General features: G+C 36.4%; 1 protein-coding gene across 1 annotated transcript; it reads right to left on the bottom strand.

Annotated features, from left to right (window-relative positions):
• Positions 1-448: 448 nt before the first annotated feature.
• Positions 449-24,965, bottom strand: LOC118271198 (metallothionein 10-IV-like). Its single transcript, XM_050695790.1, has 11 exons — positions 24,886-24,965; positions 21,443-21,585; positions 15,093-15,119; positions 13,313-13,339; positions 12,755-12,781; positions 12,208-12,234; positions 3,916-3,942; positions 3,786-3,812; positions 1,529-1,555; positions 958-984; positions 449-541 (listed from the first exon to the last, which is right to left on the bottom strand). The coding sequence occupies exons 2-11, from the start codon at positions 21,491-21,493 to the stop codon at positions 494-496; spliced, it is 315 nt and encodes a 104-aa protein (XP_050551747.1). The 5' UTR covers positions 21,494-21,585; positions 24,886-24,965; the 3' UTR covers positions 449-493.
• Positions 24,966-25,551: the final 586 nt, after the last annotated feature.

The following is a 25,551-nucleotide window of genomic DNA, read 5'->3' as shown; positions in this document are numbered from 1 at the left end:
TAGAGGTTTTACTTAATTAAAGTAGCAAGGGTTTATGATTTTGAACTTAATAGATAATAGATAGATGTAAGGTTTAGATTCTATTAAAGATATTTTTTTAAACTGTGCCTCTCACTGGGATTTCTTCCTGTGTCGTATCTGCGTTTAAAAACATACAATTTCGCAAACACATCACACTTAGACCCGGAACAACAATCAGTGGATCACACAAAGAGTTATTCGCTGTGGGAATCGAACCGCGCCGAGTCGCACGGACTAATCGCCATATATGTCAGCCGAAGTTTCGCTAAGTCGCACGATTGCGTCTCATATCGCTGTTGGCATAAGTCATCGTTTTGTCGCCATTTATGTCAGGCCAAATCGGCCGGCTTCACTTGACACATCGCCGTTACGTCGTGGGACATCTGTACCTAATTTATTTGTGACAATATTTGAGTAAAACAAACAATTCTTACGAAACAATATTTATTGATTGACGTGGTTTAGTTAAAGTCTACCGCAGCCAGAGCTTGTCTTGTTTCACGCAGTCCTTGCCTTGACACTGAAACAATCACAATGTCACTTGTAATGTGCACGAGTTTCACAGGACATATGCTATAGTGCTGTTAAAAATGTCATTTAATATGCGGTTCATTTCTAAGAGTTGTGTTGGCTTAGTAAGAGTTTGTTTTACGTTTAACAAGATCAAAGCTAGACAGCGTTCGGGACTCTTGTTGGCCGGTTCGAATGAACCGGCCAATCACAGCATTAAACGAGCTCTCGTTTCAATCTCGTTAAATGTAAAGCAAGCTTGTACTAAACCCTTTAGGGAAGATTGTAGCTAGTCGGACATCTATATTATGCAATTTAATGGAAGTTAAATTGAGTCATCTACGGGCGGTGCCGATTGCTTAGCTATTAGGTGATTAGTTTGTTCGTTAGCCGCTCTATCAAAAAAGGTTATTTTTAAATACTTACAAATGCTTGGCAGGATAGTCCGACACACTGTAAACAAGTACATTACATAAAAATAAATATAAAACCGTTTTGTTGTTTATTGATTGACAGGCAGATAGACAGCGCACAGCCGAAATCGAAATTAATAATGTAGAATTTTAAAAATAAAATAAAATACATTTTAAAATTTCATTTGTATTTTCCTTGCTAAGCGAGAATATACTGTGTGTAGATGATAATTATTGTATTTATATCAAAGTGTGGGAGAGCCATGCTTCGGCACGAATGGGCCGGCTCGACCGTAGTGATACCACGGCCTCACAGAAAACCGACGTGAAACAACGCTTGCGTTTTGTTTCGTTGTGTTACCGGAGGCCCAATTACCTCTCCCCATTTTTCCCAATACCCGATTCTCCAACAATATTTAAGTTCACACTAACCCCCAAAAGGTGGGCAACGTACATGTAACGCCTCTGGTGTTTCGGGTGTCCATGGGCAGCGGCGATTGCTTACTATCAGGTGATTCGTCTGCTCGTTTACCGGATTATACACAAAAAAGTGTGCGAAGCAACAAATCGTTCATAATACTTACAGAAGCTGTGCAGGAGATTCCTGTACACTGAAAACAATATTTCAGGTTATTGGATACTTTTGTTTTCTTTTTTAAACCTTGCCCCACACTAAGACGTTCTCCTGTATCGTAGTTGTATTTACAAACATACAAGGAAACATATACGTCACACTCAGACCCGAAACAACAATTTGTGGATCACACAGAGTTGTTTCCTGCGGGAATCGAACCCGCTACACGCGAACAGCAGCCGGTTGCCAAGCCATCGTGTTACCGTGTTATCAATCATATACATTGTTTAGTGTGAAAAATAAACAAAGAAAATAGTTGTACATGTTTTTGCTGTTTTATATTCTCAACATTTCGTTTCCATCTATGTGCTTACCACGTATATTTGTGTAACTACGATAGGAATACCGATTACATTAGGATAGTTTATTTATTGTTTTTATTAGAAAGACCTTTTTCCACGCCTTTATATTTGTTTTACGTGGCCGTGAAAAGAATTTGCAGCACGCTTTTGCAAAAAAGTATTGGGCTACGGCGTAGTTATTGGGGCGTAGCATCGACTACGCCGCCCGCTACGAGCGCTACGAAATCGTAGCTTTTGGTTTAGAATCAGTGAAAAATATTTTTTGTTAGACAACACATGTTTTTTATATGTCTTTGAAATACTATAATTTTGAATGAATAGTGGAAGGTAGTGTTATCTTGAAACTAATAAACATAAGTGAAAGTTTGTATTAAGTAAATTAAAAATACAGACTTAAGAGTAGCAAAAATGTTGTGAATTTATGCGTTTTTCAAAGTTTATTTAAAGAAATACAGTAGAACTCCAATTATCCGAATTAATGGGGACCGGGACCCATTCGGATAATCAAATATTCGGATAATCGGATTTTTTAAAAAATAAAAGCTACGTTTTGATATTGCACTATTTTTTTATTGAATTAAATTGCGGGGGAAAGTCAGTGTAGGCACAACGGCAAGTTAAGACAAGTCAAGTCAAGACTTGACGCGCAAACACTAGCTTCGCGGCCCCCGCGAAGCTAGTGTCTAGGGGAGAATAATAGTGCACTTAGACTTTTTTGGACATTTTTTGTGATTCGGATAATCGGCGATTCGGATAGTCGGAGTTCGGATAATTGGAGTTCTACTGTACATTGAAATATTTTGTTAGTAAAATTATTGTATATATTTACGCGTAATAAAAGGGCATGATATGTTTAACTACAGTAATTTTCATGCTCATTAAGTTTTAAATATCATGAAAAGCAGGTCCCTATTAGCTAACGGTCTGTCCTGTAATTTACTAGACCCACTTATCCGCGTTGTATCCTAATTGTTAGAGACGGCTTAGTAAATTGAGCTAAAGTCCTAAGATTAATTTCATGATATATTTAACAATCGTTCAATATGTCCACTTGTCCAGTGTTTTTCGATCGACTGGGTTACATGATATGTAAATCCAATGGGTAGTACATACTTTTATATGTATTGTGTAAATAAAGGTTCTGCTAATAATAAAACGAAAAAATTTGACTGCGATCACACTAATATTAGTGTGTTAGTTATAACATTATAAATGTGAAAGTTTGTTTGTTAGAATGTTGGTCCGTCAATCACGCTGAAATTACTGAACGGATTTTAATGCAATGTAAGTATACGGACCTTGGGTTGTAGGATATTTATATATTCTTTTGATACCACGGAAATGCAGGGAAACCTGCTCGCAGAATCTAGTGTCTAATAACAGACAAATATTGTACCTGCCCTTTAAATGGCAAGCTACCAGCATATACTCATTATAACATAACATATAACATATTATGTTATAATTTTCAATTTAAACATCAGAAGAAAATAATTATTACGAGGGCTTGTAATAAACATCGCGTCTGACGTGCCCAATTAACTCGTTGCCATGGCAACCAGACTGTTAGTACTTACGCCTCCGGCTCTAATATTTTGTGTTTATTATGAGACATGTTACGCTAACTTTAGCTCATTTTATTTTAATACATCAAAGATCTTATTTGTGTTACTTTTACCTGTAAAACTAAAACATCTGTGTATATACATTATGGAAAGCAAATAAATGAATATGAATCTTTGTTCACTTGTTTCGGCGACGGACAGACTAACGGACTATCATCAAAGTACCTGTATATGCAGGTATGTTCTACTCCAAACAAATAATTTGACTTTGACTCAGCGGTGGATGTGAGGTTTAAAGAGGTAATTTAAGCAATGTTCGCGTCTTTTTCTTAAAACTTACCCCTGCCGTACAATACATTCCGTTACACTGAAATTTAAATCAACCAAAATTAATAAATCTGCATTTACCGATAAAAACACTTTCATATTGAGTGACATTCAACAAATATATGATATTAACAGTTACTTACTGTTGACAGGCATTCAGCTCCCACGCACTGCGAAGAATATTTAAAAATGTGTACGTTACAAGAAATAATATGGGAGAGCCATACTTCGGTACGAATGGGCAGGCTCGACCGGAGTGAAACCATTACCTCACAGAAAACCAACGTGAAACTTGAACGCTTGCTTTATGTTTCGTTCTGTGAGAGAGGTATTGAACGCCCAATTAAATCTTCCCCAATATTTCCGATTCTGAACAATCCTCAAATTCTAAACCTGCAAAAGGCCGGCGACGTGTACATGGGCGGCGGCGATTGCTTACCATCAGGTGATCCGTTGGTAAGATTATCGGCTTATCTCAAAAAAGTAATATACACCATCGTAGTTCAACCTGTAAATCAAACCTAAGCTCGCGTGTTCACCAATCTACCGACTACTAGGTCAATGAGGTAGTAAACATAAATCACATGTCAAAATATAAGTGCTAAGTTATGAGCTGTGTACCTAGGTACTATAAAGTATAATTACTTCAGACACCTGCATATCAAGGTACACAAAACTGGCCATTTGCTTCAATGGAATTTCAACCTTTACCACAGCAAAATAAAGTTAAAAGTCTAATAAACTGATTGTGGTAAGTTGATGTGCTGTTGTCCCGTATGTATTGTAAGAATAGTATAATTTGGTTACATTTGAGTCCTATACGGATGAATGTAGGTACACTTGTATTCTAACTATTGTTTCCAGTACAATAGGAACTTTCATTTATTTCATTCATTCGGCTCTCATTCGCGCGTAGATCTTAAATTAATTTTATTAATATTGTGAACTAGCTGTGCCCGCGACTTCGTCCGCGTGGAATAGTTATTTTAGGCATTATATTTATTTTTGCAAACAACTTTCTCAGCTTCATAAATTATATCTGTTACCCACGGTTAATTTGTGCATTGAAATTCGTGATAGCACTGGACTATTATTATAAGGAATAATCCACACTCATTTCTATACTATATGTGTTTCCACTGTTTTCCGGAAACCTGCGCCTATAGGTTGGGTAACCGCCACCCCGGTTTGTGTTTCAGAAATAAAATTCCTAGGGTACTTTTTAGATGGGCTCGATACATACGCGTTATAGCAGTGGTAGAGGTGGCAGAGGCGTCACGGCGTCCTCACCTACCGCCTGACGCATGTATTTACCGGACACGGAAGTTTCGGTTGGTATCTGTTTCGAATTCGGCGGGAGGAAACGCCCGGGTGTCGGCATTGCGTGGACCACCCGGAGGACACGGTGGAGCATACAGTAGCGGTGTGCCCTGCATGGGCTGAGCACCGCCGTGTCCTTAGGGATGTGATCGGCGACTGTGACCTCTCGCGTCCGGCTCTAGTTCAGCCAAGGTGCGGAGCGAGGGGGAAAGGGACGCTGTCTCCCCCTTCTACGAAACAGTCATGCTAGCTAAGGATGAGGCGGAGCGCGTGAGGGAACGATCCTCATCACGCCCCAGTCGCCGCAGAAGACACTCCGGGCGTCGAGGATCGCTTGACGATCCCCGGCCACCGTAAGCGCGGGTCTGTGGACACCAAACATCGAAGCAAGAGTAGCTCGTCGCCCGATTAAAACCAGACCCGTGCGTCGCGTTCTGTGCGTGCCTCAAAGAGCCAGGCCACTACAGCTGGGACCCAGTAGGGCTGATGCCCGATCCGGTGCTGCAGACAACGTAAAAGATTACCGGGGCCCCGGCTCAAATCAGAACGGGGTGATTTTTACAATCCTTCTCGCTTCACCCAAGGCTGGAGTAGCCAACGGATGATTTTCACCCTCAAAAAAAAAAAAAAAAAACGTATTTTCTAGAAAAAATGTTTTCTTTCATATATGGTGACGCAAGGTTATGAAATCCTTAAGGACCATATTTTTATACCTTTTCATATTTTTATGACAATAAATTGAAGAATTGGATTTTTTTTGGTTGTCAAATGTTTCAGCCGATATTATTGCACTATACCAACTATACGTAGAATCTGGCTGTACTTTGTTAGACAACCACAATAAAATGTGGGCGTGTGGTAAACCGCTTTTTTGCCATTCTACGCTGTAAACAAATGCTTTCGATGGTCAATGATCAAAAAATGTTTTCTAACTAACTTCGTTAGTAAGACTATAATTTTTTTGAGTAGCTATAGTTACACCAGGCTCCGCGTCGTTCGCAAACAATGCTCTCCTCCTGGCAGCGTGTATACGTATGGAATACTGCTCTCATCTTTGGGCGGGGGCACCCCAGTACCAGCTTCATCCTCTGGACCGCGTTCAGCGGCGTGCGGTTCGGATTGTTGAGTGTCAGGAAGTTTCAAACCGACTTGACACTTTGGCAATGCGTAGAGATGTAGCTTCGTTGTGCATTTTCTATCGCTTATACCACGGGGAGTGCTCTGAGGAATTGTTTGGTCTTATTCCTGCCGCTTCTTTTCGCCATCGACCCACACGACAGCATTTCCATCCCCACCATATAGATGGTTGGCAGGCCACAACTGTGCGCTTCTCGCGCAACTTTCTGCCTCGCACAGCAAAACTGTGGAATGAGCTGTCGTCGGCGGTATTTCCGAACCGATACGACCTTCAAACCTTCAAGAAAAGAGCATACTCCTTTTTAAAAAACAAAGGCCGGCAACGCACCTGTGACTCCTCTGGTGTTGCGGGTGTCCATGGGCGGCGCTGATCGCTTACCATCAGGTGACTCGTTTGCTCGTTTGCCTCCTATTCCATAAAAAAAAAAAAAAAAAAAGCGTCGTGTTTCGCACATCACGCGGCGCGGGTGAATTTTATATCGGAGTTATTTTAAAATTGTAATATCTCCTAAGATGTTTATTGAAGTTTAATGATGTCAAAGACAATTTTGTTCACAATTAAATACTCTTAATGAACAACACATTTATTTCGATAAAGATTCATATTTTTTCGTTAATACAACTCTTAACAAATAATGCATTAATTTCGACCCAGTTTGTTTACCATAAAAACGATTCTAGTAAGTTAATCCTAAAAGATAGACATATACTGTCGCGGACTTTTTTTAGATCATTTTAAGAGGAATAATTCTTTCATACATATAATTTTCGTATCTTGAACCATTTTCGCAGCGCACGCAACGGAAGCCCTCAAGAATTAATAATTTCCCCCGTTTTGTCCACATTTTCCTTTATTTCTTCGCTCCTAATAGTTATAGCGTGATGTTTTATAGCCTATAGCCTTCCTCGATAAATGGACTATCCAACACAAAAAGAATTATTCAAATCGGACCAGTAGTTCCGGAGATTAGCGCGTTCAAACAAACAAACAAACAAACAATCAAACAAACTCTTCAGCTTTATAATATTAGTATAGATTAGTACCGAACGACTGGTTGTTATTACAACAAAGAATTGGATGTTACAAATAAAATATGATTTGAGTGTTAAAATACGCCATTTTAGTAATGCTATATCTTTATATTTATTAATGTTGGTAATATTCTGTTGCTTGCTTTGATTGAGAATTTTGTAATTTGAAATACCTAACATCTATTTTGTCTTAACATTTATTTTAATCTTAAGACTAACTGAGTCAAACTGTCTTTAGTAGAAGTGTAGTGTGTATAGAACTAATTAATTTATTTCTAAACTAAGTTGCAGTTAAACGTAACAATAACCTGACTTGAACTATCATGCAATAACGTTCATGTATCTCCGTACAATCCAGGTTTAGGAGTACAATGCATACACAGACGCCAGGTAGACGAGATCTCAGTGTTATTTCCCAAGCGGTAAGCAAATCTTATATCAGTACCGTCGGGGGCACATGTGCAGACAATCAAATTATTTAGTACTAGCTTCTGCCAGCGGCTTCACCCGCGTTCCCGCCGAATAAAATGTATCCTATTATGCAAGTCAGCGCATACCCTGTTTGTGTACCAAATCCAAATCGAAATCCGTTCAGTATGATTGACGAACAAACATCCAGACAAATAAATTTTCTCATTTATAACATTAGTGTGATTAGTGTAATAGTGTGATGCAGCATTAAGAAAATAAAGATTGTTTCAGTACAGAAACAAGCACTATTACTTTTTATGGAATTTGGGGCCAACGAGCTATCGACAGAAAAATCATACAATTTAATATAATAAAAAATAAGTCGAGCTTCCGTTTATAGTTTTTTTTGCAAAAAAAAACAGGAAAAATTTCAAGAGAAAAAGCAGGAAAACAGGGAAAATCATTGGCGGCGAAATGGAGTTCGCTGAGTTTGCTTGTTTAATATAATAATAGATTGTTGCCGTGGCCGCTATGCAACGTCGTCAACGTAGGTTTGATTTCCACACAGAACAATAATAATTTGAGTGACCCACAAATTGTTGATCCGGGTCAGAGTGTATTGTGTATGTGCACCCAAGACAAATAAAGTTAAAAAATAGCATAGTATTCAAGTGTTTATTGCATCCATAATGTACACAGGTGTTAGAAAATACAGTATTTAGTCACAATTATGAACCCTGTCGGGCACAGCAAAATATAAAATTCGTTGGAGAGGAAGGGCATTTAGTATTAATTTAATATCGTATTAAAATTAATTAAATAAGTATTTGGTAATTTCAATATTGTAGTGTATTATGACAAATGATATTTATTTTTCGTCAATCTCTTAAATAACTAGATGAGGCCGGCATTTCCTATCGGACTACTCTGAGAAGAAATGCCGAAACAAACTCAGAGGTCATAGTCTCTTTAAAAGTCCAGACAAAATCAATTAAAGATGTCGGAGAACCGTGCAAGTTGGTTCTGTAGTGGTCTACTACATTATTGATCTACTACATCTATTATACTACTCAGTATAGAGAATTGATCTTCATTTTGTTACCTGCATACCAAATAACACATCTGATTGTACCGGCGCACTAGATGATCCAATATCTCCGTATACTCCGGAGGATCGTCTGCAACAGCTTGCAACGTCTAGTTAAACCGGTTCACTTGTCGAATGTGTTTTGTTTTAATTAGACTGTGCACTTGGTACTTGGCTCGGTTGCGGTACTTAGTGTGGTGGGTGGGAGTCTTGCAAGGAATTACTCTTTGAGTGATCCATGAATTGTTGCTGGTGAACTTTAGAAGATGGAGGAGGGATATAAAGGGAGACAGTAATGTGAAATGATTAAACAAATATACAATGTGATAGGGCTGAGACTTCTAACCCGTTAAGGCTGAGTTCTACATCTAATTTTATCGACAAAAGTCGGGAGTCGAAGGGGTCGAATCCCCTCCCCCTAAAAGTTATGGCTATTTTAATATTATTTTTACTTTTTTTGATATCAAAGGTTGTATGCGTCGTAGAAACAAAAAAAAAACGACAAACGGTAGCTAATAACCTTGGCTAACTAATTCAATACTTTTTTCATATGTTTGATGATGTTTTGGTGAGAAAAAAAATCATTTGTGAATTATTTTTACCGAAAAAATCACTATTTTTCAATATTTTCAATTAGGGGTTCAACCCCCATATTATTTTTTTTTGTCGATAAAATTAGATGTAGTACTCAGCCTTAACGGGTTAGAAATCCCACGCCTATCACATTGTATATTACAACGTCATTGTTTTCAATTGTCAAACGTCATGTTACCATGATGGTCACCGGTAATCGGCGTGAACAGAGAATTTGTGTTCAACTGGTTTTATTGCCAATGGAACACTTATTGAAGGTACCGTACCGTCACTAACAAAGGATATTTTATTACTTTTCATTAAATAAGAAGTTACTAAATTAATTATTATGTTTTTCGGCTAACTCACGTAATAATTTGACGAGGAACTCGAGTCTCTAGTTTAGTAACATAATAATTAATTTAGTATTTCTCACGAAAGTTATAATATGACAAGTTACAAATTCTAAATCAAATAAGAGAAAATATAGACTAATAAATAACATTGGAGTGTCTGTTTGTAATATTGAAATAACAGCTTTTTACTACATGCATATGAATAATTCACCAAAATACATAATAAATCTGTCTGTTTGTTCTGGCTAATCTCTGAAATAGCTGATGTACTAAGGAGTAACTTAGGCTACTGTTTTAGGCAGACATTAGCTAGTGTATAAATACCTAATTAAAATTTGATATAGGTATGTATGTATGAGTGAAGTAACATAAGTTACGACACACATAGTAAGTAAGTAAGCTCCCAAGCATATATGTAAGTTTTCAGGGTAAGTTCATTGGTCTCGACATGTATTATAAATTGAAGGCTTTTAACCGGAAGAAGTTCAGCTAAGTGCGGCCAGAATTCAGGGACAGTAAAGTGATTCGAAACAGAATTATTTCGGTCCCTTTCCGATACGGAAAAGGTATTTTTTGGGAACACTTGTAGAAATAGTAAGAAGATTTGTATTTATACATCTGCAGTTTCCTTATGGAGCTAGTAATTTAGTTTCTAAGTAATTTTGTTATAGTATTCACTGTGTGGTTAGGATGATGAATAGGTGATCGATTGTTGAGCGACGTGTTTCGTTTGTGTTCGATTCTCGCGTGAAACTATTTTAAGGTGTGATTCACAAGTGAGAAAAGTGGCTTTTAATTTTACAAAAGTATGGAGATGATTAATGAGTATGGCATATAAGTAAAATATAAACGTATAACTAAAGTATAAAGAATTACTGGGCTTTTTTAAGTTTTTCGATAATTTCTCAGTAGTAGTACCTCCGTAGTACTACTGAGAAATTCTGGAATGGTACCCAGTACATTATGGCAATAGGCTTATCTAATTGTGAAATGTGGATGTACATTGTACAGTGGCATTAGGTGCCACAATGTGCACTTTTGCCTACTCCTTCAGGGATGAAAGGCGTGAAGATGCGATAAACGTATAACGTGGTAAACTATGTAGGTATTTACTTTTGCCTACTACTATACTATGCTATGTTATTTACTCTCGCCAACAGTAAAGCATATTACGTCAGTACTTACGACTGACCTTTAAAATGGTAAAGATTTATGTTCATAGTGTTGATAATAATATTTCAAGCTACGAGCTAGTTCCGTCGTCATGCAATGTTACCATTACGGGAACACTAGTAACTAATGTATTTTTATAAAATACTTAAAGCTATCGTAAAATAATGTGATTCGTTGAGATCAACGTTTCGTTGACTGCATGGTTGTAATTATACTCGTAATAGCTCAGCATTTATTTATTTTATTTGTTAGTTTTTAAGTTTTATAGTTTTTACAGTTTTGATGTACATATTATGTGATAAATAAATGAAAATCATGGTTCTCCCATACTTATAATTAATATGTAGTTCTATGTAGTTCTTTAGTTCACATTACACATTAATAATATGTAGTTCTTTAGTCCTGAAGTTTATATCTTTATCGGCTAAAAAGTTTTAAATAGTAAAGTCTTAATATAAGTCTCGTGAGACATGCTAAATTAATTATTATGTTATTGGCTTACTCACGTAACTGTTTGACGAGTAATTCGACTAGTTTCAATTGTGATTATTGCGATTGTCGCGCTGCTACTCCTATGGTCAGTAGCTGTGCGACAATCGCCAAAGTCGTGTGTTGCGGAATACTGCTATGAGCCTCTAGCAAGGCTTGAAACTAGTCAAACAGTTACATGAGTATCGGCATTATAACATAATAATTAATAGTATAGTCGTCCAGGCAAATTCTTCCCAAACTAATCCTAGTTTCTAAGACCTTAATCCAAATACTGTTTGACCACACAGCTTTATTACATTCCCTCCCGAAGTGAGGGCCACGACCTCATGGATTGTTTCGAGAGCCCATTAATTACCATCAATCATGTTATGGGGTCCCCACCAAGTAACTAATGGAGTTTCATGCGAAATTAAATAATAATTACGGGGGAATTGGCTATCAGTCTTATAGTCGTGTCATTATCGGAAATATCTGATATAGTGCAACGAAATATTTTAAGTAGTAATTTTTTTTATGGAAGGAGCAAACGAGCAGACGGTTCACCTGATGGTAAGCTATCAACGCCGCCCATGGACATCCGCAACACTAGAGGAGTCACAGGTGCGTTGTCGGCCTTTTAAAAAGGAGCGCGATCTTTTCTTAATGTTTTGAAAGTCGTATCGGTTCGGAAATACCGTCGATGACAGCTCATTCCATAGTTTTGCTGTGCGATTATGATAGTGACAAAGGCTTAAATCGTGAAGAATCTATACATGACTCTTTCTATGTCTCTCAGAATAATATATTCAATTGAACACACACTAACAAACAGCTTTACCTTCTGAGTCTACGTATATTATTAAGTATTAACTTACCCCCGACGAGCACGAGTAGGAGTCACACTGGCAACAGAAATAAATAACAAATCAAAACAAAAGAATATCGCTGTATGTAAAATGTATGATACTTCCTAGAATACTATGTGGAGTGCGGAGTGTAGAGGGAATGTAATGTATGCGGCCCTCCCGAGTCTTGTACTGTGTTCCGCTAGGGAAAGTGTCGGCATTTGCTGACAACACGAATTTCTATTCGAAACATATTCAATACGCCTTTAATCGATTTAGTGTCGATAGTGTTGAGCCTATTGGCGTATACTATAATCGCGGACTCCATACCATTACTGAAAAAAATAAAATTCAAAAAAATAACTATATTCCCGACTCGGAAATCGATTCCCAGACTCGGCAGTCGTACTAGAGAGGCCAACAAGGTAGTCAATATTAAACATAACATCACACATTTAAATCTCCAAAGGGATAGACAAAAGTGCACATATATGAAATGTAACACAAACTATTCACCAATTTATTATGAACCTTATGTAGTGGGCCGTAAGTATAAAGTGTACACTATAATACTTACTGAAGCTATGCATTTTTCTTTGACGAACTGTAAGAAGAATATTTATTATACATATTTTATATTCCATCGCTTCGGGAATCCAACACGGTGCGGCATACATTTTGTATGCTCGATAAAGCAATCTGTTCCCTAGACTAAGTTAATAAGACTTACATTTGTATGTAGTGTGATTCAAAATAAATTAAGAAGAGGTATTTCTGGTCACCTAATTTAGTGTTGGACTAAGATAATATATACAGAGTGACTTTGAATTCGACGTATTACACTCAGTAGGCGATAATATAATTCCTAATTTCCTATAAAATTAGCCCTGAGGTCCCTGGTCCAAAAGTGCCTTGATATTTAACATTTTTTGGTCAAAAATCCCGCATGTACTACAAAAACATCAATCATACATTCTGCTTTGATTTAAATTGTTTTAGTTTTCATCAGTTGCCAATACATCAATAAACAATTATAGTCCTTGTTAAGCAATAAGTACTCTATATACACTAACAAGTAAGGTCGCAATTCCCTTGGTTTGTGATATAAAATATCATCGAATTAACCACCACTTACCCCTGCCTGACACTTCTCACCAGAACACTGAAAACAAAATCATCTTTATGACTTACAAAATAAGGTTGATTATAACATTATCCATAGTGAACATTTAAAGTACCTCTGACTATACCTTCAGGGGTAAATATACGTGAAGTTGTATATTTTTCTGATGTAATATTAGAGTCTAAGTCTATTTATAGATGTGAGAATATTGTGTGAGGATGTAGCGAGGCTTGTATTAATATACTTCGGTATGAAGTATCGTGTTTGAGGAATTCTAATAAAAATCGCGTTAGTAAGGAATTATGTTATATATTAAAGTAAATAAATAAATAATTATTTTCATCTAGACTAATAAACAAAATTGGAATGCCTGTATGTAATATTTACTACATGCGTATGTAATATACATCCCACCCAAAACATAAATGTGAAAGGCTGCCAAGTTCGATAATATTGGAATGCTTCGCCTATAAAAGAAGTGAGATCTAAATAAGTACCAAGTTCCATACACAGACCTCAGTTAAAAATGATATAACAAGTTGGCAAGTTTTCACACACTTTGTTTTAAACCTACTAAACGCAATGAGTCAAGTATATAATTTTCTATTAAAACTTGCCAAGTTATATCATTTTTAACTGAGGTCTGTGTATGGAACTTGGTACTTATTTAGATCTCACTTCTTTTATAGGCGAAGCATTCCAATATTATCGAACTTGGCAGCCTTTCACATTTATGTTTTGGGTGGGATTTCATTTATTTTTGTAAGGTTTATTTTCTTTTTTTCTTATTTTACTTTACTTTGACTAAATACAAACCTTCGTAACGAATTTTAGGTCGGTACGACCATTGGAAGATATAGATAATTTTTTTTGTTTTAGTTCCTTAGGGGTATGAATTTACACCTTCATTATTTTTAAAACCGACTCACACTTGGCCATTTTTTCCTTTACCTTGACCTAAAGACCTACCTCCATGCCAAATTTCAAGTCAATACGACCATTGGAAGTGGTCTAGGTTTTTGATGAGTGAGTCAGTCAGTGAGTGTATAGTAAAAATAGCGATTTTCTGACGTCAATATCTCAAGATCTACAATAGGTACATTAATGAAATTTTGTATTTTAGATAAGTAAATAGATCTCGACAGATACTAGAAATTTCATATGCGTAGATAAAATAGATTTTGAGTTATAGGTGGGTCGAACTTGGCCCGAAATGGTTCGTGTAATATAACCCACGGCCGGTGTGTCGGTTTTTTTGCTCGAACTTGGCGGACACACTGCCGTGTGTCTAGATATGATACATATACAAAAAAAATATTTTTAAAATTTTTTGTCTGTCTGTTTGTTCGGGCTAATCTCTGGAATGGTTGGGCCTGATAGCTAGCTGGTGATAAGTAGCTGATATACTAAGGAGTAACTAGACTACTTTTATTAGTCACAAAGTCCATGCCAGTAAACTGCACTGCCTCGTTGGTCGCAAGTGCGGGCTTTTTTTGGTTTTTAGAAAATTTCTCAGTAGTAGCATGGAGTTTAGAATTGTGCCCAGTATATGGCAATAGGCTCACCCTCTATTACATGGGACTTATAACACAAATGTTGAAAAGTGGGTGTACAGTGGCATTACGTGCTGTAATGTGCACCTCTGCCTACCCTTTCAGGGTAAAAGGCGTGACGTTGCATCTCTTAGTAGACTCTTATGACGACAGCCGCTGGAAGACTATGTTTGGTGACATATATTCACACGGCAACGGATAGTAGGATTAGTAGAATACTATCAATAGGATTAACTTACTCTGGCATCACAGTAGCATAGAGTTTTCTGAAAATTAATAAAGATATAGAATTGAAATATTGATTATTTATGTAATGTGTGTGTGTTTGTTACTCAATAATGTCAAAACTACTGAACGGATGGGGATAAAATTTGGCACAGGGGTACATTATGGCCTAGGATAACTACATAGGTAATTTTTTATCTCACAAAAACGCGGGTGAAGCCGCTGGCAGAAACTAGTAAAGATATACGATTAAAATACTAATTTTCTTTGTTATGTGACTGTCGCTCGCGAAATCTTGAGTTGAGTCTCTGTTCAGCAAAGTATGTATTCAAATGTTAGTGCCTCATTAGTCGTCTGGTTGGAAATGCCTGCTCGATAAGTAGTTTGCCTGATAAGTAGTATTTGAGTTCCAAGTTGGAACTCGAATCTGAGTCTATTTATCGGGCACAGAATTGCTTCGTATTTCCAAAATAGCACGGAGTCCGGTGAATGGAAATAAGATCAATCGATGACATGAAATTCAAAACATTACTGGTGAAGAGCAGTCTCGTGATATGTCGATAACCAAGTTTAAACCAAACAGTCTTGTTATTGAGTCTATTGTAATCTGCTTTTATTCATACAAACTTAGACAAATTGAATAACTTGTATGTTTAACAAACTTAATTTACGTTTCTTTTGAAGACGACTGACCTTTCCGAAATCTTAGAGTCATCTCAACGATAGAAATGCAGACTCGAGTGAACTTTACGTTTTCAAAAACAAATTGTTTTTCATTTACAATAGAAATCTAGAAAACTATTGAAGTGAGACTTAAATAAAGAAAATGTTTTTATTTTTTTTCATTATTTCTACTACAAATTGGTCGAAGTTTTCTAGAAAAATGTTGTTTTTTATCAACCACAGAGTAGTTTCGCTATAATAACAAAACATGTTCTTTTTTTTCACAAAATTACGAAAAAACAATTGAAAATATTTATTTGTCGTGCCATTAGTAGCTAATGAGACACGTACTCCTAATCAAATGTACCTATTGTTTATAAATTGTAACCTAATGCATGACAATAAAACTCATTATTGAGTAACTGAATAAATAAAAAAAACAAACATGTGCCTAATTTGTAAATTGAAATAAATTTTGTACATTATTTACGAGTAAGTAATGGAAGCTTCCGTTGAATGTACAATTAGACCCAGATTACATTTAAATGGTAGCCATTTTAATATTGTTTCATTAATTTAATACAATTCTGAAGGATTGGGGGCTATTTGACATTATGTTCAGTAGCTATGTTAGCCTTTATCTACGTTTATAATCTACGTCCCTTGAAAACTTTTATTGTTTGTTTGAACGCGCTTATCTCCAGATCTACTGGACTGATTTGGAAAAATCTTTTTATGTTGGATAGTCCTTTTATCGAGGAAGGCTATGAAATATCATGTCGCTATAAAACAGTGGGTGATAGTAGCTGGTTTATTACATCATAACGTTGTTTTAAGGCATTCATTAACATATCTTCCATATAAAGTATGAATACCCAAGTCAATCGTACCGCAGCACAGTGATTCATCCTGAACATGCTAGCTGGACAAAATTATTTATTGATGTTTTTCGTCTTATACGGCTTTCATGTGACGTTTTATTGCGTAATTCATGCAAAACACCCTAATAAAAGGCGATAGGTAGGTAACTAGGGGTAGGGGGTAGGGGTACGATTTTTAAGAATACAAAGATTATCAAATAATGTTTGTAATTAAGAGACGTAAATATACATTCAATAATACATATATAAAAGGGGTAACAACATATAACATGGCTCAATTACTAATATCATAGCTACTAATTGCACAATGGGGCCTCATTAGGTACGGTACCTAAGTTGTATCAAATTGCCTTAAAGTACTTACATTCTTAAAATTGTAATTAGTAAATAGTAATTAAAGTACATTTCACGTTTCATAGTACATTTCACAGTCCTTTTTCTTATTCTACAGCACTATATTCTTCTGAAGAAGAATCTTTAATATTATAGACAGAACTAACATTCAGACTAGAACTACTCATATTTACTTATATACGCTATATATGTCTATATATAATATTCAATTATATCCCATTATAATTATAATTGATTCTAAAACTGAAACATTAGAAAAACATTTAAACCTAAAAAATATCTGAAGCTATTTCAGGATACACAAGAAAACGACTAGAAGTATTTCGATCATTAGTATTCCCGAATCCAGGTTTTGGTATATCGACTATTAAACCCATTTCCGACTTAAACCTATCTTGGATTGGAGCTGAACGCTGTTTCACATTTGCTTTGTCATTTTCATCTCAAAGGTTTCATTTTTTAACTTCAAGCTTATGTGAAGTAATCACTCAGGTCATCAAAGGTTTTAGTAGGACGACCCGGAGTGGATGTTCAGGGTTTGGAGTGGTGGGCAGTCACTTTACACTTGAAATCTTCTGCCAAATAAGTAGAATGGTTGAACAAGAAGCGTTCATGATTGCCTCCAGAACTTTTCCATTTTTCAGCAAATTTTGAAGAATTTCCGCTGATATGGTTCCTTAACTCTTTCATAAAATCATCGCTGATACTCTATGGACCGTGTCTGTTCCTTATATATTGATATAATGCACTGGTACGATATTATTTTGGGTTTTTACGCCATTCTTCCAAAAACTCAATGTTTGAAATTGTTCCTTCGATGTCTAGAAAATCCAATAAATAACATAGTTGTAATTTATTGTGAATTTTGTGACTACTAAAAATCAAAAGCTAATAGATATAGCTATGATATATAAAAAAATCAACCCGGGGGAAAAAGGGGAGGTATAGTTTCTGGTCCATTAAACTTTAAAAACGACGAAAAATTATAAAAATTTTGCAACATTGCACGTTTTGTAAATAGCGGAGAAAAACTATAGGTACTTTAAGTATCAAAATAAAAAGTACATACCTTCAGCTACAAATTCCATCACAGTTTTTTTTCACAAGTATAAAATTCACTAGGATATGATGTTTCTCGTTAGAAGCGAAATTGCAACTAGTTAACACTTTACTTACACCTTATTTGTATAACAGCCCTTATTAACTCATCAGTGATTGAAATGTGTGCAAAACAATTCTTAGATCTGGGATAGTGGGGATATTGGCTACGTATTTCAATAGTTAGTTCTTGGAAATTCGGAAGTGACTTTTGTCTAGCTAGCATGTTCAGGATGAATCACTGTGCATCGAAGGAACAATTTCAAACATTGAGTTTTTGGAAGAATGGCGTAAAAACCCAAAATAATATATTACCAGTGCATTATATCAATATATAAGGAACAGACACGGTCCATAGAGTATCAGCGATGATTTTATGAAAGAGTTAAGGAACCATATCAGCGGAAATTCTTCAAAATTTGCTGAAAAATGGAAAAATTCTGGAGGCAATTATGAATGCTTCTTTTTCAATCATTCTACTTATTTGGGAGAAGATTTCAAGTGTAAAGTGACTGCCCACCACTCCAAACCCTGAACATCCACTCCGGGTCGTCCTACTAAAACCTTTGATGACCTGAGTGATTACTTCACATAAGCTTGAAGTTAAAAAATGAAACCTTTGAGATGAAAATGACAAAGCAAATGTGAAACAGCGTTCAGCTCCAATCCAAGATAGGTTTAAGTCGGAAATGGGTTTAATAGTCGATACACCAAAACCTGGATTCAGGAATACTAATGATGGAAATACTTCTAGTCGTTTTCTTGTGTATCCTGAAATAGCTTCAGATATTTTTTAGGTTTAAATGTTTTTCTAATGTTTCAGTTTTAGAATCAATTATAATTATAATGGGATATAATTGAATATTATATATAGACATATATAGCGTATATAAGTAAATATGAGTAGTTCTAGTCTGAATGTTAGTTCTGTCTATAATATTAAAGATTCTTCTTCAGAAGAATATAGTGCTGTAGAATAAGAAAAAGGACTGTGAAATGTACTATGAAACGTGAAATGTACTTTAATTACTATTTACTAATTACAATTTTAAGAATGTAAGTACTTTAAGGCAATTTGATACAACTTAGGTACCTAATGAGGCCCCATTGTGCAATTAGTAGCTATGATATTAGTAATTGAACCATATTATATGTTGTTACCCCTTTTAGATTATTGAATTTAAACTTACGTCTCTTAATTACAAACTTTATTTGATAATCTTTGTATTCATAAAAATCGTACCCCTACCCCCTACCCCTAGTTACCTACCTATCGCCTTTTATTTGGGTGTTTTGCATGAATTACGCAATAAAACGTCACATGAAAGCCGTATAAGACGAAAAACATCAATAAATAATTTTGTCCAGCTAGCATGTTCAGGATGAATCACTGTGCGATGTCTAGAAAATCCAATAAAAAACTTGGTTGTAATTTTTTGTGAATTTTGTGACTACTAAAAATCAAAAGCTAATAGATATAGCTATAATATATAAAAAAATCAACCCGGGGGAAAAAGGGGAGAGATAGTTTCCGGTCAATTAAACTTTAAAAACGACGAAAAATTATCAAAATTTTGCAACATTGCACGTTTTGTAAATAGTAGAGAAAAACTATAGGTACTTTAAGTATCAAAATAAAAAGTACATACCTTCAGCTATAAAATCCATCGCAGTTTTTTTCACAAGTACAAAATTCGCTAGGATATGATGTATCTCGCTAGAAGCAAAATTGCAACTTTACTTACACCTTATTTGTATAACACCCTTTATTAACTCATCAGTGATTGAAATGTGTGCAAAACAATTCTTAGATCTGGGATAGTGGGGATATTGGCTACGTATTTCAATAGTTAGTTCTTGGAAATTCGGAAGTGACTTTTGTCTAGCTAGCATGTTCAGGATGAATCACTGTGCGCAGGACCAATTTCCTTACCCACGCAATAATACGTTCGACTTATAATTAAATGCATTGTTCCCCAGTCTACGTGAACGTTCAATTTCCTGAATGGCAGTGTTATGTGTGACCTACATACCTACATACCCACCTTGTGACACTGGTGTGAAGGTACAATGTAGCCTCAGTACATACAGCTATAAAAACCAATATAACCTGACCTTCAAATGTAAGGAAAGATCATACAAAGCGAGGCCATGATAAACTGGTTTTGTTATAAGGTTAGGCTCGGAACCCCGTACTTTCGGTGATTCATGCGAAGCAATATTTCTTGACAACGATAGGCTTAAGATTGTCAAGCTAACCTTTTTGTAATATATTCGGATGGAGGACGTATGGGGGAACTATTTGTCTTTGAGTTTTTGCGAAAAGAAATGGGTCGTCAAGTAATTTTTTTCTGTTTAAAAACTTTACCTTAGACTACGATTTTCTCCTTTGTTGAAGGTGCGTTTACAAACATACAATTTCACAAACACATGACACCTAGACGCGGAACAACAATTTGTGGAACACAAAGAGTTCCTCCGTGCGGGAATCGAACCTGCAAAACGCGCGGCATTCGCTTACCCAGCTACCGCACCAACCGTGCAGTCATTTGTTTTACACTATTTAAGGCATTGGATGTTATTAGATATGTAGCCCTAAGATTTATCTACATTGGTCGTAGTTTCTAAAAATCATTTCATTATAACCGGTAAATCGATTAGAAGACCCAATTATCTCAAACATTACTTATGTAAACATAATAAGGTTGAATTTCCTTTGTCACACGTCTTCTGGTACCTATACCTACTCGTACATTATTCTATTTATTATAGACTACAAAGTACAGAAAAATATCAACTTTTATACAAAATTGTTACAACGGGTCTATCGCAGCTTCGCGATAACAACGAGAATTTATGTTCGTGTCAAACTGTCTGCAAATATATGGATATTCTACAGAAAATGGAAATGGAAAACTGTTAATATTTAACCGACTTCAAAATAAAGAGGTTCTCCGTTTGACCTGTATGTATGTTTGTGTATATTTGTGCGCGATTATCTCACATTTGGCTGAATCGATTTTGATGCGGTTTTCAGCATAGTATATTTCAGACTTAGGAGAAGGTTTTAGATATATATGGATAAAGGAAAAAAATAATAAAAACCTAGAATCTCGTTATTATAAATGTGAAAGTTTGTTTGTTTGGATATTTATCCGTCAATCACGCTGAAACTACTGAACGGATTTTGATGAAATTTGGTATATAGACAGGGTATGAGCTGACTTGGGTGATAGGACTTTTTATCCCACATAAACGCAGGTGAAGCCGGTGACAGGAGCTTGTATGTAATATTTTTTGCACCTACTCTTATTCAATTATGAATCCACGTGTACCAGGCGCGCAGTAACGTGAGGAGATATGCTTACCTCAACAAACACGAGCAGCACAATCAGCCAGCAGCCAATCAGGCGAGACATTGTGATGAGCAGACCAGCGCCACATCATTTCACGCTGCTAACTCGGTTAGCGCAATCTGACACGCTACATCTACTATTCATTACTTTGTCATCTGCGGAATTATAATTCACTTGAGATATCGACTACTAGATAGGTATTAGGAATTTAGGACATCTTGGCTGGGTGTACTTAGGTACATATCGTCACGCCTTTAATCCCCGAAGGGGTAGGCAGAGGTGCACATTATGGCACGTAATGCCACTGTGTACACCCACTTTTCACAATTAAAAAAGTCCCATGTAATAGGTGGTGAGCCTATTGCCATATACCGGGCACATTTCCAGACTCCGTGCTACTACTGAGAAATTTTCGAAAAACCGAAAATATCCCAGCAATACTTTGCCCGACCCGGGAATCGAACCCGAGACCCCTTGCACGGCAGTCGCACTTGCAACCACTCGACCAATTAGGCAGTCTACTTAGGTACCTATACATATACGCCAGTATTGTTTTGCAAGTGGTTTTATCTCCTTTAGTTTTCGACTTATTATATAAATTAAAAAAATAACAAGGAAACGAGAATAACCGCAATTACCAGTTGTGATACCAATTTCGGTTTTTCTCAGAATTTTCTCGGAAACAGAATTATTAAAGTGATGAAAAATTTCCATTCCAATTTCTCCGTAGTTACATTAGAATAGAATTTTAGGGTGCGGGTGCCTCAGAGATGTGCTATATAACTATTCTACGAAGACGTAATAGTTAAGCTGTGAAACTATGTGACCGTTTCCACTGATACTAAGTTATGTAGATGCGCAGTATGCGATGTTTTGTTAGTAGGGAAGCAATCTATAGCATTCATCCATAGCACGCATCCACAGCACGCATCTATAGTACACATATCTTTCCATATAAAAAAAACAGCGAAGCTGAGTCCATTTCCACCAGTGCTAAGCTATGTGTACCAATGAATATGATTGATGGAAGCCAAACGTATCCACAGCAACATAGCGTAGCACATCTGTGGTGGAAAAGCCCTCTATATTTAGTAACATGTAAATAAGTAAATTAAAAATTGATTTAAGTCTTGTACCTATATGTATGGCACACCAACCGCTATATCGTTTAAAAAATCAGTTCTATATGTCCGTTGGCAAAACGTGACGTATTGCCAAAGCACGGAACCCTTCTATATTGTGAACTTGGGATCGTTTTCCGCGAAATCTGAAAGTAAAATGAAGCGAGACGGGACTCGAAGCGAGCACTTTTTGTGGAAGACTGCAATATTTCAAAGTTGAAACTTTATTTGATTTTGAATATAAATGGAGCTGCGAGGCGGGGGTAGGCAGGGTGTATCATTTTGCAGATGGTGTCTCTGTTAATCTTAAAATATGAGTATGAAATACTTTAAATGAATGCCTTCAATAGTGTACAACAAATGACTGCACGGTTGGTGTGGTGGCCGTCGCGCAACTTTTAACGGGTTCGATTCCCTGTTTGTATGATCCACAAATTGTTGCTTTGGGTCTAGGTTTCATGAGTATGTGAAATTGTATGTTTGTAAACGCATCCACGATATAGAAGAAAATCATAGTGTGAGGCAAAGTGGGGCTATGACGCACACTATGATCTTGAATTGCATCTGATTGCGTATTGTATGCATCAGATGTGTGATTGCGGCTAGTCTGGTCTTCCTTCTTATGATGACATACAAATTACAGTGAGCTGGTAATCAAAGTGTGGTAGGTAGTATTATTGAGTTACTTACGTCAGTAAAATGCAGCTACCCAGTAACTTTAGTCGAAGCCTCTTTGGTGGTAAAATTACCATGGGGTCCTGAACCTCTAGCTAATCATAGGAGGGCAGCATCAGTTTCTTATTTGACGACCAATTTGCATCAGGATCATCTTACAAATTCATCATCAACATCATCATATCATGATAACAATCGTGAGGCATACTAAATTAAAGATTTACTCACGTAAGTTAATGAAGAAAAGCTTTACTAGTATCGTGTTACAGTGGGACTCTTAATCACGAGCAGCCTACGTGGGCTGGAACATTTATGTGAGTAAACCGTGATTTCTAGTTAATCATCATATCAGCCTCAAGATGCACTGCTGAACATAGGCCTCCCCCAATGACTTCCATTCGATCTTCCATAGATACGCCGGTTCTAAGCGACCAGCATCTAATTACCTAGTTACTTTAATATACATTTTAATTGCTTAAGCCAAAAATAAGCACGAAGTCACCAGTATAATCTTTACTACTCATTCCAGAATATAAAACCGTATATAAAGATTAAACCAACCGACACAACGTTGTAGCGACGTTCATGTACAGCACGATTTGTGAATGTGCTGCGATAAGCGCCGGGTATAATGAGATACAACATTGTCACGTCGCGCGGCGTCTCCTGGGCCCTATGTATGTGCTCCGCTCGTCATCCGCGTGACAAACAAATGCTGGGATTATGTTTAAAGATACACGAGAGTATTTGTTTTTTTTTATTGTTCGTTCGTTATCTCGTGAACTAAAGCTTGCGTTGTATTTTGTCGTTTGAGTGAGGTTACCGAAGGCCCAATATCCCCCTTCCCACTTTTCCCAATCCCCGATTCCCCAAAAACCGTTATATTCCTAAACCCAAAAAGCCGGCAACGCACTTGTAAACGCCTCTGGTGCTTCAAGTGTCCATGGGCGGCGGCGATTGCTTACCATCAGGTGATCCGTCTGCTCGTTTAACGGTCGCCTCGTGGTAAGCGATGATGCGGTTGATGATAGATTCCACATTAAATGGAACAATTTCCAAATTCTTGCTGTTTATTATGCTACTAGTCGTACATTTTTAAAAATGTTCATATTGTTGTTTTCGTTAAATACTGATGTATCGGTTTATTTACATACTGTACTGTGTTCCAAAGATCAATGACCATATATATCTCTCTATACAAACTAGCTAACCGATATTTACTTTATTAACACGAAGTACCAGCTTAGTATCGAAAGGCAATTTACTTGTAATAACATTCGTAAATGATTTTATATGAAGGTAAGCTCATTTGCATTCAATTAATTTCATATACACTACACCTGTCTGTCCATTCGTCTTTTCATAAAGGCTCAGCTAGGTTGTGCCCAATCAATTTCTACTTTATTTGCTGAGCGTTAGAGCTGAAAATGATTATTGGAGTGGGTCGTAGGTTCTGCTATAAATTGAAGGATTCTACAGGCAGTGTTTTATTGTTAGTGTGTATTTTATGTCATTTTGCTTGGATTTTATAAACATTACATTCAGTAGATAACTAGTGTAACATGGCTTGATAATCTCTAAGATTCAAAAGTACACAATGTTCTATGAATTATAATAACTATCGTGAGACATATTAACTACAAATCACGGTTTACTCACGTAAATTTATGCGACGCGTCCGCGCACGCTGCTCGTGATGAAGAGTCCCACTGTGGCTCGAAACTAGTAGAGCTTTTCTCTATTTTTATTGACATGAGTAAACCTTGATTTTTATTTAATGTTCTATGAACTAGACACTTCAGGTCACAAAAAAGTTGAACAGAATATTAAAACCATAAAGTTTTTTGAATACTGAATCTAAAATAATAAAGGGATTGGACACGTTTCAATAAACATTACAGAGGTTGTGGACGAGTGGAAATCAATACTTTTTCATATTAACTGATTTATATGTGCAAAAATTGCTTTTATAAGTCGTAATCGTAAAATACATTACTGCGTGGGTTTTTATTGAATCTTACCTAATAATACTTCTCGTAATCACTTTTCTTTCCTTTGCATAATTTTTCGCTTGAAGAATTCTGCACATTCGGGACAATACCTTCTATGATGGTTCGTGGATTCACGTGGACTTGTGTCGCTCGTGTTCCTCTCATGAATGAGAGTGCAGGTCCTATCAGTGACAAAGTACCAATGTGACGTTTTCCAAGTTATATGTACTCTCTAAAGTTATTTAGACACCACAGGCTAACGTTGAAGAAAAGAAAACATCGTAAAATAGCCAACCCGCATTGAGCAAGCGTGGCTCAAACCTTCTCCGTGCGA

Source organism: Spodoptera frugiperda, chromosome 9 (assembly GCF_023101765.2).
Source record: "Spodoptera frugiperda isolate SF20-4 chromosome 9, AGI-APGP_CSIRO_Sfru_2.0, whole genome shotgun sequence".
NCBI classification, from domain to species: domain Eukaryota; kingdom Metazoa; phylum Arthropoda; class Insecta; order Lepidoptera; family Noctuidae; genus Spodoptera; species Spodoptera frugiperda.
Note: the sequence above shows the minus strand (reverse complement) of the source record. Positions and strands in the feature narration are given on the sequence as shown.

Coding starts and splice junctions, on each gene's coding strand:
- LOC118271198 (XM_050695790.1), bottom strand. CDS start 21,493: ATGTCTCGCCTGATTGGCTGCTGGCTGATTGTGCTGCTCGTGTTTGTT. Junction 3,943..12,207: donor CCTACTCGTGCTCGTCGGGG/GTAAGTTAATAC, acceptor TATTCTTCGCAG/TGCGTGGGAGCTGAATGCCT. Junction 1,556..3,785: donor GAATGTATTGTACGGCAGGG/GTAAGTTTTAAG, acceptor TATTGTTTTCAG/TGTACAGGAATCTCCTGCAC.